Source organism: Bombina bombina, chromosome 8 (assembly GCF_027579735.1).
Source record: "Bombina bombina isolate aBomBom1 chromosome 8, aBomBom1.pri, whole genome shotgun sequence".
NCBI classification, from domain to species: Eukaryota; Metazoa; Chordata; class Amphibia; order Anura; family Bombinatoridae; genus Bombina; species Bombina bombina.
In genome coordinates, this window is record NC_069506.1 from 190,470,825 (window position 1) to 190,485,480 (window position 14,656).

General features: G+C 36.8%; 1 protein-coding gene across 1 annotated transcript in view; it reads left to right on the plus strand.

Annotated features, from left to right (window-relative positions):
* The window catches only part of TRPM4 (transient receptor potential cation channel subfamily M member 4), a 167,050-nt gene that overhangs the window by 77,399 nt on the left and 74,995 nt on the right, over window positions 1-14,656 (plus strand). The window contains exons 5-7 of the mRNA XM_053690797.1: window positions 314-480; window positions 613-790; window positions 7,059-7,123. Of these exons, the coding sequence (XP_053546772.1) occupies window positions 314-480; window positions 613-790; window positions 7,059-7,123 (410 nt within the window). The remainder of the gene's footprint in view (window positions 1-313; window positions 481-612; window positions 791-7,058; window positions 7,124-14,656) is intronic.

Genomic DNA, 14,656 nt, shown 5'->3' on the forward strand with positions numbered 1-14,656 from the left:
CTATGTATCTATTGCACATTTACTGACAACTCCCACAGAGTAAGTTTGTTTATTCAACAATGGAATATTTAGTTTTAAAAAATAAAATTGCACTGTAATACATTTCAAAATACTCTATTTTAGATCAGACAGTTTTTGAGTATAATGTCCCTTTAAATAAAAACAAATATGGCAGTATCAGTTGTCTATTTACTTGGGAAAAAATTGAGTACAAGGACCTTTTAAATGTTGTTTTAAAGTTATTGAACAACTATGTGCTTCCAAAACCGTATATCTCGTATCACCTAATATTGGCATATAACTCTGTATGCAGGTGCCTGGATCATGACGGGTGGAATGCAGGTTGGCATAGGAAAATATGTAGGTGAGGCAGTGCGGGATCACGCCACTGCCAACTCCAACTCCAGGACCAAAGTGGTTGCAATGGGTATTGCTCCTTGGGGCATTGTAAATAACAGAGAGAGCTTAGTAAATTCTAAGGTAAGATGTGACTTCTCATCATTAAACATGGCAATTACTAGATGTATTATAATTATATATTAAAACTATTTTTGGTAGCTGAATTAATTGATCACACATAATAGCTGTATCCTTTGCCTTCCCTTCACACAGGGATCTTCACCTGCCAAATATTACATGGAGAACGTAGACGGTCCAACTTACTCGTTGGACAATAATTACTCATTATTCCTTCTGGTAGACAATGGAACAAACCAGCAAATAGGAGGAGAAACGAGCTTCCGGGCCAGGCTAGAGGAGCACATCTCCTGGCAGAAAACCGGAGTGGGAGGTGAGTTAAAGGCACATTAAACTTCACAAATTCCTTTCAAACATTTGAAAGTTCACTATTTAAACAGGTTAAAATATCAGTGTAAGATATAGCGGACAGTCCTGGGGAACACTAATAGGAAATTGAGAGGTAAAAGCTAGAATATATATACATATAAAAAGTAAAGATAAAGTGTTAGTTCTACTCACAAGAGCAAACCTCAATCCTATGAGTTAAGAGTAATGCAAAAGAGCGAGGAAGCCACTTCCCACATCGCTATAGCTTCAATGACTACCTGAGTATGGTAAACGTCCTCTTGAGTGTATTTTCATTCTCTGAACCGCTCTCATCGATATGACTCCAGAGAAAAGACAGAAGAACAGCAATAATGTAATACTGTTTAATAAGTTATCAATCAAACAAAACAAGGAGGGCCACACTCACATAAGAAAACCTCAACCAAATATGAGGTATCAGAAGCGCATTAGGGGCGCGATCCGATATCGATTGCAGTTTGCGGCGCAAGCGAGGAGACCGGCGTCGCCCGCAGTTTCAGCTCGCAACTCGAGCCATCCCATATAGGTCGCCGTCAGATGCTAACGTGCCGTAAGTCTCACAAACCAGCGATGTCCAGAAATCTGCGCAAGTACAAATTTCTGGCGTCGCCAGTGACTTGCGCCACGTTAGAATCTGCCGGCGCCTATAAAACCTGACTAAAGTCTAAAACACCCGCACTGTCTAACACGCCTCCCTAACATAGCCCGCACTGTCTAACACGCCTCCCTAACATAGCCCGCACTGTCTAACCCTCTATCCGCTATCCCCCCTCACTATCCTAACAATAAAAAAGCTATTAACCCCTAAACCGCCGCTCCTTTACCCCGCCGCAACCTAATAAAGTTATTAACCCCTAAACCGCCGCTCCCGTACCCCGCCGCCAGCTATATTATATCTATAACCCCCTAAAGTGAGCCCTTAACACCGCCGCCATCTATATTAAAAATATTAACCCCTAATGTAAGCCCCTTACACCGCCGCCATCTCTATTAAAATGATTAACCCCTAATTTAATCTACCTACCCTGCCGCCAGCTATATTATCTATATTAACCCTAAGTATATTATAGTTAATATAGGTATTACATTATATATATTAACTATATTAACCCTAATTATATTAGGGTTAATATAGTTAATATAGTTACTATAGTATTTATATTAACTATATTAACTCTATCTAACCCTAACTAAATTTATATTAAATTAATCTAATTCATTTATAAACTAAAATATTCCTATTTAAATCTAAATACTTACCTATAAAATAAACTCTAAGATAGCTACAATATAATTAATAATTACATTGTAGCTATGTTAGGGTTAATATTTATTTTACAGGTAAATAGTTAATTATTTTAACTAGGTATAATAGATATTAAATAGTTATTAACTATTTAATATCTACCTAGTTAAAATAATTACCCAATTACCTGTAAAATAAATCCTAACCTAAGTTATAAATACACCTACACTATCAATAAATTTAATAAATTACAAACATCTATCTAAAAATACAATTAAATTAACTAAACTAAATTACAAAAAAAAAAAAAAACACTAAATTACAAAAAATAAAAAAAAGATTACAAGATTTTTAAGCTAATTACACCTATTCTAAGCCCCCTAATAAAATAATAAACCCCCAAAATAAAAAAAATTCCCTGCCCTATTCTAAATTAAACAAATTTCAAAGCTCTTTACCTTACCAGCCCTTAAAAGGGCCTTTTGTGGGGCATGCCCCAAAGAATTCAGCTCTTTTGCATTCAACAAATACAATCCCCCCCCCCCATTACAACCCACCACCCACATACCCCTATTCTAAACCCACCCAAACCCCCCTTAAAAAAGCCTAACACTACCCCCCTGAAGATCTCCCTACCTTGTCTTCACCACACCGGGCCGAACTCCTGATCCGATCCGGGCGATGTCGTCCTCCAAGCGGCAAAGAAGAATTCTTCCTCCGGCGACGTCTTCCTCCAAGCGGCAGCAAAGTCTTCATTCTTCCGGCGGCATCTTCAATCTTCTTTCTTCGCTCCACCGCCGCGGAGCATCCATCCCGGCCGACTGCTGAACTTGGAATGAGGTACCTTTAAATGACGTCATCCAAGATGGCGTCCGCCGAATTCCGATTGGCTGATAGAATCCTATCAGCCAATCGGAATTAAGTTAAAAAAATCTGATTGGCTGATTGAATCAGCCAATCAGATTCAAGTTCAATCCGATTGGCTGATCCAATCAGCCAATCAGATTGAGCTCGCATTCTATTGGCTGTTCCGATCAGCCAATAGAATGCGAGCTCAATCTGATTGGCTGATTGGATCAGCCAATCGGATTGAACTTGAATCTGATTGGCTGATTCAATCAGCCAATCAGATTTTTTTAACTTAATTCCGATTGGCTGATAGAATCCTATCAGCCAATCGGAATTCGGCGGACGCCATCTTGGATGACGTCATTTAAAGGTACCTCATTCCAAGTTCAGCAGTCGGCCGGGATGGATGCTCCGCGGCGGCGGAGCGAAGAAAGAAGATTGAAGATGCCGCCGGAAGAATGAAGACTTTGCTGCCGCTTGGAGGAAGACGTCGCCGGAGGAAGAATTCTTCTTTGCCGCTTGGAGGAAGACGTCGCCGGAGGAAGAATTCTTCTTTGCCGCTTGGAGGAAGACATCGCCCGGATCGGATCAGGAGTTCGGCCCGGTGTGGTGAAGACAAGGTAGGGAGATCTTCAGGGGGGTAGTGTTAGGCTTTTTTAAGGGGGGTTTGGGTGGGTTTAGAATAGGGGTATGTGGGTGGTGGGTTGTAATGGGGGGGGGTTTGTATTTGTTGTATGCGAAAGAGCTGAATTCTTTGGGGCATGCCCCACAAAAGGCCCTTTTAAGGGCTGGTAAGGTAAAGAGCTTTGAAATTTGTTAAATTTAGAATAGGGCAGGGAATTTTTTTTATTTTGGGGGTTTATTATTTTATTAGGGGGCTTAGAATAGGTGTAATTAGCTTAAATATCTTGTAATCTTTTTTTTATTTTTTGTAATTTAGTGTTTGTTTTTTTTTGTAATTTAGTTTGGTTAATTTAATTGTATTTTTAGATAGATGTTAGTAGTTTATTAAATTTATTGATAGTGTAGGTGTATTTGTAACTTAGGTTAGGATTTATTTTACAGGTAATTGGGTAATTATTTTAACTAGGTAGATATTAAATAGTTAATAACTATTTAATATCTATTATACCTAGTTAAAATAATTAACAATTTACCTGTAAAATAAATATTAACCCTAACATAGCTACAATGTAATTATTAATTATATTGTAGCTATCTTAGGGTTTATTTTATAGGTAAGTATTTAGATTTAAATAGGAATATTTTAGTTTATAAATGAATTAGATTAATTTAATATAAATTTAGTTAGGGTTAGATAGAGTTAATATAGTTAATATAAATACTATAGTAACTATATTAACTATATTAACCCTAATATAATTAGGGTTAATATAGTTAATATATATAATGTAATACCTATATTAACTATAATATACTTAGGGTTAATATAGATAATATAGCTGGCGGCGGGGTAGGTAGATTAAATTAGGGGTTAATCATTTTAATAGAGATGGCGGCGGTGTAAGGGGCTTACATTAGGGGTTAATAATTTTTATATAGATGGCGGCGGTGTAAGGGGTCAGATTAGGGGATAGATAAGGTAGATGGCGGCGGTTTTAGAGGCTCACAGTAGGGGGTTAGTTTATGTAGATGGCGGCGGGGTCCGGGAGCGGCGGTTTAGGGGGTAATAACTTTATTAGGGATTTCGGGGGGGGGGGGGATCGCGGTTCACAGGGAGATAGACATTGCGCATGCGTTAGGTGTTAGGTTTATTTTAGCAGATCGCGGTTGACAGGGAGATAGACATTGCGCATGCGTTAGGTGTTAGGTTTATTTTCTAGTTAGTTTAGGGAGTTACGGGGCTCCAATAGTCAGCGTAAGGCTTCTTACGGCTGCTTTTTGTGGCGAGGTGAAAATGGAGTAAGTTTTCTCCATTTTCGCCACGTAAGTCCTTACGCTGCATATTGGATACCAAACTGCGCGGGTTTGGTATACCTGCCTATGGCCCAAAAAACTGCGGGCGACGGCAGAAATATACGGGCGTAACTTCTAGGTTACGCCGTATATGTGATACCAAATCCGCGCAAATATTGGCGTCGCCGGCTTTTGCGGGTGACGATTTATATCGGATCGACCCCCAAATCCGCGCAATTATTGGCGTCGCCGGCTTTTGCGGGCGACGATTTATATCGGATCGACCCCCAGATCTTAAACAGGATATAATAATGTCAGTCCACGTTTGTCTGGCTTCACAATAAGAGCGTTCCCAAGTATACAAACAAGGTCACATAAAAAGTTACATTTCTGAATATATTTGAAGAATCATTGTGGCAATAAAAACTGTTAATAAAAGTGCCAGGTAACCTATCAAGAAAACTTATATTCGGTTCTACAGTTAGCGAGTGAGATTATAGTACAGATTTTATTGTTAGAGTGAGATGATATACTTGTAGTTGGTTTATTTTTGTTGTATGCATGAATACAACCTTCACAATTCATCCAGTTGCATTTAAAGAAATATGCACTCTTTTTGTCTAACCAATTATTTTTTTTTTATTTTTTTTTTCTTGGTGCTAGAAAAAATTTTTAGGCTTCTATTTTTTTCTAAAAACTACTTTTGGTTGATAACCTAGTTTTTTTTCACTTAAAACGTTACCTAGTTTAAGAACTGGTCAATATTTGTTATGACCTTTTAATTTCTGGTGCTGCTTCATTAAATGTTGTAACAAATCTTATTTTCTGACTTGATGGTTTTGTATTATTTTTTTGTATTTATTGAGAGGAGACTAACTAATTTCTTAGGATATTTCTTTTCTATGAATTTGGACTTTAAATTTGTGCCTTCCTTATCATAGTTCTCCATTTTAGTGCACTTCCTGCATAGTCACTGGATCTGCCCAGATGGAATATGTTTAATCCATTATTTATTATGTCCACTATCTGCTGGAAGATAGCCATTGCTCACTGTTTCTTTGCTAATTCATTTTATGTGGATGTTTTGAACTAGAATTAAATCTAGAAATTGGACTAAATTTATTAAATCAAGTGGACATGAATCACTATAGCTCATCTTCGCTAAATGCAGATAGCATACGCTGTCCGCATTTATCATTGCGCAAGCATTTCTGGTGAAATGTTAGTGCAATGCCGCCCCCTGTTCACTGGCGACCAATCGGCTGCTAGCAAGGGCTGTCAATCATCCCGATCGGATCATTTCAATCTGCCACCTAAAAAGTGACAGACAGATTAAGGAGTAGCAGTCGTATCAGGCTCGCACGAAACGGAAATTAAGAAGCAGCGCCCATGGACCTGTCCTTCCCACAGTGGGTTCTTCCACTTTTCTTTTACAGGGACATGGCACTACTTTTTTTCTATCATGTATGTTAAAATATCTTTTGCCTGACAAAGATTAACTCGATATGAAACCTACATTTTTCTTCCATGATTCAGATAGAGCATGTAATTTGACTTTCTGATTTACTTCTATTATCAATTTTTCTTTGTTCCTTTGTTGAAAAGCAGGGACGTATGCTCATTTCTGGAGCACTATATGGCATCAGCAAGAGCACTATATGGCAGCACTATTTCCTGCTATGTAGTACTGCAGATGCCTACCTAGGTATCTCTTCAACTAAGAATATCATGGGAACAAAGCAAATCTGATAATAGAAGTAAATTGGAAACTTTTTTTAAAAAAATGTATGCTCTTTCTGAATCACAATAGAAACATTTTGGGTTTCATATCCCTTTAAATAAAACATGTTTAAAATTCATGTGAGCCTAACAGGAAGTGCATATATCTGAATCCTGGGACTGTACTTCTCATTGGCTGATAGGCTCACACTGAAAAAGGTTGTTTGTATTTAGCATCTATTTTCAAAATACAAAGCACCGTAGCATATTTGGAAATATTCTCGTTTAGATGGTACAGAAAAGATTTGTTGAGTATTGTATCCCTTTAATCTAGAAGGATCTATCTCATTAATTAAATATGAACAGCAATTTTGAATAATTTAAGTGTGTTGACAACATAAATTGATAAAGCAACATTTTATCCTTGCTAAGAGTTTCAGATGATTACAGGTTATTATTATGCAATGATAAAATGGTTCTAATTAAATACACGTTCTTTTAGGCAAAGGAAGTATTGAAATTCCAGTTCTGTGTATGGTAATAGCCGGGGAATCAAATATGCTTAAGGTAAGTGTGATATATTTATATAAGCTAAAAGAACATTGAAACAAAAATGTTATTGCTGACCGATAGTACAGAGTGTATTCTCGTTTGTGTGACTTGTGCAAACAATATTGTGCAATCATTTGTTACACATGGATGGTAAGAAAGGTTTACTAGAGAATCTTAAAAGGACAGTCAACACCAGAATTTTTGTTGTTTTAAAAGATAGATAATTCCTTAATTACCAATTCCCCAGTTTTGCATAACCAACACAGTTATAATTATACACGTTTTACCTCTGTAATTACCTTGTATCTAAGCCTCAGCAGACTGCCCCCTTATTTCAGTTCTTTTAACAGACTTGCATTTTAGCCAATCAGAGCTGTCTCCATGGTAAATTCACGTGCATGAGCTCAATGTTATCTATATGAAAAACATGAACTAATGCCCTCTATTTGAAAAAAACTATCAAAATGCATTTAGATTAGAGGCGGCCTTCAAGGTCTAAGAAATTAGCATATGAACCTCCTAGGTTTAGCTTTCAACTAAGAATACCAAGAGAACAAAGCAAAATTGATGATATAAGTAAATTGGAAAGTTGTTTAAAATTACATGCCCTATCTGAAACATGAAAGTTTTTTTTTTACTTCACTGTCCCTTTAAAGCTGCAGGCATTTTTTTTAGCTTGCCCTGTACTGGATAGCACATGGTGCACTATAATCGTTCATGTGTTACAAGTGGTCAGTTAAGAGTGCTGAAAAAATTAGAGCTTTTAGAGACCGGTAGTAAAATATTAACACTTAAAAATATGCAGAAAAAATATATGTAAAACCTTTTCAAATAAATTATTTCACTCATATTTATGCATATTAAGGGCAAGATTACAAGTGGAGCAGTATTTAACGCTCCTACTTGCCCGCTTACTCCGCTAGAATTAAGCTTTTTCAAGGTTCTTGTAGCGCTACTATTAAAAGTTGAAAGTAAACAGTCTTTGCTTCTGCTAACCATATGCATGCAAAAAGTTAAGTTACAATATTATACGCATTAACGTAGTCCCTCAATGGAGCAAACCTGATCGCATATTGTCAAGTGCGCTAACCCGACATGAAAATATGAATATTTCATATTCCAATGCCAATGTTCTTCACATAGCAGAATATGTTCTATTTATTTATAAATACTGTATATATATATATATATATATATATATATATATATATATATATTCACACTTTCTATTATTCTTCATACAAAATTGATTTGCTGCTCACTATTCTGATTTGCACTATGCACCTATTTGTACTATGCTGACAAATCATTTAGCACATAAGGACCATAAGGACTGTCACTGTGTGAATTACTGCTATTGCACACATTACACTTTTATTGCACATATTTAATGCATTTTAAACTTTTGGTTTACTTACTTACATATACAATATACTGTTCTCTAATTATCGAAATTGCATATGTTACAATGCATGTATATACATCCAAGTCATTCCATCTTGTAACTACCACTGTACTAGTTTTTGCACCTTATACTACTTCTTGTAATGTCTGGGTTAGATGCCTAATTACATTTTGTTGTCCTCGTTTTTATACTTTGTGCAATGACAATAAAATAATCTAATCTAAATCACTAATATATATATATATATATATATATATATATATATATATATATATATATATATATATATAAAAATTCATTAAAATTATGGTGGGAGATAAAAAAACTGAAAATAAAATCCTCCATGTCTCAAAATGAAATCAATGTAAATATTTGCATAGGAAATTAGTACATCTAGGCAAGTATCCCCGCTTGCTTTCCCCCAGAAATTCTTAATATACAATGTGTCCAATGCACAAGAGAATTGTGGTTAAGATATGCAAACTAGATATGCAAATTCTCAGTTTTTTTGCTTCAAAAAATTCAAACCCAGAAATTCTTAATATACAATGTTTGTTTAAAAGGATCGCTGTGTCAAAACAGTATTTTTGAAGCAAAAAAACTGAGAATTTGCATATCTAATTTGCATATCTTAACCACAATTCTCTTGTGCATTGGAAACATTGTATATTAAGAATTTCTGGGGGAAAGCAAGCGGGGATACTTGCCTAGATGTACTAATTTCCTATGCAAATATTTACATTGATTTAATTTTGAGACATGGAGGATTTTAATTTCAGTTTTTTATCTCCCCCCATAATTTTAATGAATTTTGGTTTAACCATGAAAATAGCTTTTCCAATACAGCAACCAGAAATCTATCTCCTACTGATGAGTTCCAAAAAGAACGAAACAGGCTTGTCTAGTGAGTGATTTCTGGTTTGCTGTCATATTCCTGTTTAAAAGGATCGCTGTGTCAAAACAGTATTTTTGAAGCAAAAAAACTGGGAATTTGCATATCTAATTTGCATATCTTACCCACAATTCTCTTGTGCATTGGAAACATTGTATATTAAGTATTTCTGGGGGAAAGCAAGCGGGGATACTTGCCTAGATGTACTAATTTCCAATGCAAATATTTACATTGATATATATATATATATATATATATATTTATATATATATATATATATATATATATATATATATATATATAATATATATATATATATATATATATATGTGTGTGTGTTTATACACATGATTATACTATACAGTATATATATATATACAGAAATATATAGAAATATATTTATAATTATATAGAACATATTCTGCTATGTGCAGAACATTGGAATGTGACATATTTACAGTAGATACATAGTTAAACACTTTATTAAATAAATTGCATAAATATGTTTTTTTCATGTTTTCGTCAATTTAACTGCAAAGGGCTCCAATGCACTTATATATAAATATGTCTATATACTGTATGTATACATATGTATTTATGTGTTTATATGTGTATATGTTTGTAAATACATATATGCAGGTATAAATAAATACATACATACAGGGAGTGCAGAATTATTAGGCAAATGAGTATTTTGACCACATCATCCTCTTTATGCATGTTGTCTTACTCCAAGCTGTATAGGCTCGAAAGCCTACTACCAATTAAGCATATTAGGTGATGTGCATCTCTGTAATGAGAAGGGGTGTGGTCTAATGACATCAACACCCTATATCAGGTGTGCATAATTATTAGGCAACTTCCTTTCCTTTGGCAAAATGGGTCAAAAGAAGGACTTGACAGGCTCAGAAAAGTCAAAAATAGTGAGATATCTTGCAGAGGGATACAGCACTCTTAAAATTGCAAAGCTTCTGAAGCGTGATCATCGAACAATCAAGCGTTTCATTCAAAATAGTCAACAGGGTCGCAAGAAGCGTGTGGAAAAACCAAGGCGCAAAATAACTGCCCATGAACTGAGAAAAGTCAAGCGTGCAGCTGCCAAGATGCCACTTGCCACCAGTTTGGCCATATTTCAGAGCTGCAACATCACTGGAGTGCCCAAAAGCACAAGGTGTGCAATACTCAGAGACATGGCCAAGGTAAGAAAGGCTGAAAGACGACCACCACTGAACAAGGCACACAAGCTGAAACGTCAAGACTGGGCCAAGAAATATCTCAAGACTGATTTTTCTAAGGTTTTATGGACTGATGAAATGAGAGTGAGTCTTGATGGGCCAGATGGATGGGCCCGTGGCTGGATTGGTAAAGGGCAGAGAGCTCCAGTCCGACTCAGATGCCAGCAAGGTGGAGGTGGAGTACTGGTTTGGGCTGGTATCATCAAAGATGAGCTTGTGGGGCCTTTTCGGGTTGAGGATGGAGTCAAGCTCAACTTCCAGTCCTACTGCCAGTTTCTGGAAGACACCTTCTTCAAGCAGTGGTACAGGAAGAAGTCTGCATCCTTCAAGAAAAACATGATTTTCATGCAGGACAATGCTCCATCACATGCGTCCAAGTACTCCACAGCATGGCTGGCAAGAAAGGGTATAAAAGAAGAAAATCTAATGACATGGCCTCCTTGTTCACCTGATCTGAACCCCATTGAGAACCTGTGGTCCATCATCAAATGTGAGATTTACAAGGAGGGAAAACAGTACACCTCTCTGAACAGTGTCTGGGAGGCTGTGGTTGCTGCTGCACGCAATGTTGATGGTGAACAGATCAAAACACTGACAGAATCCATGGATGGCAGGCTTTTGAGTGTCCTTGCAACGAAAGGTGGCTATATTGGTCACTGATTTGTTTTTTGTTTTTTTTGTTTTTTTTTTGTTTTTTTTTGAATAAACAGTTTTATTGTCAAATAAAATTCGTACAATACAGAAGTCAAAAAAGAAATTGCAACAAACCGTTTAACATTTTCTTTTACATTTTACAGTTATGCAGTGGAATGCGTCTAACAATAAGTATCTAGAAACATTCTGTTGCCACAGTTGTCAGGAGCCTTAGGTCCTATATCAATCTCCTAATAAAGCATAAACACAACTTAGTTCACATTTGCTAATTATGAAATTTATTTGCTATATATGTGTCCCACATGATCTTCATTAAGCCGTATGACACCTCAGTCCTCGACTTAATGTATGCATATTCCTCTAATTGTAAGATATGTTGGAAAGTATGGATCCAATCAGCAACTGTGGGGATGTGTTTTTGTTTCCAGTGCCTTGCAAGTAATGTCTTCATGCCATTACTTGCCATAAAGATTAGTTTTTTCACTTGTGTTTGTGTTTTTCTTGGAATAATATTAAATAGCCAGATGCGAGGATCTGGTGGAATCTTGACCCCCACCATTTCTGAAGTCTCCCTTGCCACTTTTTCCCACACTTCCTTTATCATTGTACAATCCCACCAGATGTGAGCCATGTTCCCCCTGCCATTTTCACACCTCCAGCATGTATCACTTGCCGTCCTATAGAGTTTATGTATCCTAGCCGGTGTGTAGTACCATCTTTGGATTATCTTTAAATTTAGTTCAATTAGCCGGCTGGAGGAGGAGACCTTGGTTACATTCGTGAAAATCTCTGAGACCTCTCTTGGTGTCATGTCTAGGTTCAGTTCTGTATTCCACCTGTCTATGTAATACGGGGTGTAGCCATGAGGTGGGATTTGTAGTAGTGCATGAGAAATAGCTAGTGTCTTTTTATGTGGGGTGTCTGTTCTACATAGTGATTCAAATGCCGTCATGGGCCTCACTAAATTCCTTCGATCGGGGTGTTTTGTTATATATGATTGGCATTGGCGTAATAGTAACCAATTTTTTGAGAGGTCAATTCCCTCTGTTGCTAACTCTTCTAGGTTATAAAATTTATGCTCATTACCTAACTGAGTTTTTGTTTTGTTTTTGAATGTCAGAAATGTATATTTGTGAATGTTGAGATGTTATATTGGTTTCACTGGTAAAAATAAATAATTGAAATGGGTATATATTTGTTTTTTGTTAAGTTGCCTAATAATTATGCACAGTAATAGTCACCTGCACACACAGATATCCCCCTAAAATAGCTATAACTAAAAACAAACTAAAAACTACTTCCAAAACTATTCAGCTTTGATATTAATGAGTTTTTTGGGTTCATTGAGAACATGGTTGTTGTTCAATAATAAAATTAATCCTCAAAAATACAACTTGCCTAATAATTCTGCACTCCCTGTATGTACACACAAACACACACATATATATATATATATATATATATATATATATATATATATACATGCAAACACATATTTAGAGATGTATATGTACTGTATGTAAATCTATGTTAAAGCCCTTTGCCTGCCTTTTTTTTCTAACACTTGAGACTTCATAACTTTTTGTGCAACTTTTCATAATAATTTTTAGCAGATGATGTTATTATGAGTGTATCTGTACCTTGTAATGTATTTTTTATGCAAACGCTACACCCGACGTGCGCAAACTGACGTTCTAAAACATTTTTTGCTTGCGTGTAACTGCTAGCGCGCCACTCGTAATCTGGCCCTAAATGTAAAATCAAGGGTTATTATTGAAAAAGAAAGTTTTAACAGTGATTTAAAGGGATGTAGTCTATGATCAGGTGCTAGATTTCTGAGGGCTCAAACTGTAGCTTTGTAAGTGTTAATAGATATGTGTGTATGTATATATGTGTGTATGTATATATGTGTGTGTGTATATATGTGTGTATGTATATATGTGTGTATGTACAGGGAGTGCAGAATTATTAGGCAAATGAGTATTTTGACCACATCATCCTCTTTATGCACGTTGTCTTACTCCAAGCTGTATAGGCTCGAAAGCCTACTACCAATTAAGCATATTAGGTGATGTGCATCTCTGTAATGAGAAGGGGTGTGGTCTAATGACATCAACACCCTATATCAGGTGTGCATAATTATTAGGCAACTTCCTTTCCTTTGGCAAAATGGGTCAAAAGAAGGACTTGACAGGCTCAGAAAAGTCAAAAATAGTGAGATATCTTGCAGAGGGATGCAGCACTCTTAAAATTGCAAAGCTTCTGAAGCGTGATCATCGAACAATCAAGCGTTTCATTCAAAATAGTCAACAGGGTCTCAAGAAGCGTGTGGAAAAACCAAGGCGCAAAATAACTGCCCATGAACTGAGAAAAGTCAAGCGTGCAGCTGCCAAGATGCCACTTGCCACCAGTTTGGCCATATTTCAGAGCTGCAACATCACTGGAGTGCCCAAAAGCACAAGGTGTGCAATACTCAGAGATATGGCCAAGGTAAGAAAGGCTGAAAGACGACCACCACTGAACAAGACACACAAGCTGAAACGTCAAGACTGGGCCAAGAAATATCTCAAGACTGATTTTTCTAAGGTTTTAAGGACTGATGAAATGAGAGTGAGTCTTGATGGGCCAGATGGATGGGCCGTGGCTGGATTGGTAAAGGGCAGAGAGCTCCAGTCCGACTCAGACGCCAGCAAGGTGGAGGTGGAGTACTGGTTTGGGCTGGTATCATCAAAGATGAGCTTGTGGGGCCTTTTCGGGTTGAGGATGGAGTCAAGCTCAACTCCCAGTCCTACTGCCAGTTTCTGGAAGACACCTTCTTCAAGCAGTGGTACAGGAAGAAGTCTGCATCCTTCAAGAAAAACATGATTTTCATGCAGGACAATGCTCCATCACACGCGTCCAAGTACTCCACAGCGTGGCTGGCAAGAAAGGGTATAAAAGAAGAAAATCTAATGACATGGCCTCCTTGTTCACCTGATCTGAACCCCATTGAGAACCTGTGGTCCATCATCAAATGTGGGAGATTTACAAGGAGGGAAAACAGTACACCTCTCTGAACAGTGTCTGGGAGGCTGTGGTTGCTGCTGCACGCAATGTTGATGGTGAACAGATCAAAACACTGACAGAATCCATGGATGGCAGGCTTTTGAGTGTCCTTGCAAAGAAAGGTGGCTATATTGGTCACTGATTTGTTTTTGTTTTGTTTTTGAATGTCAGAAATGTATATTTGTGAATGTTGAGATGTTATATTGGTTTCACTGGTAAAAATAAATAATTGAAATGGGTATATATTTGTTTTTTGTTAAGTTGCCTAATAATTATGCACAGTAATAGTCACCTGCACACACAGATATCCCCCTAAA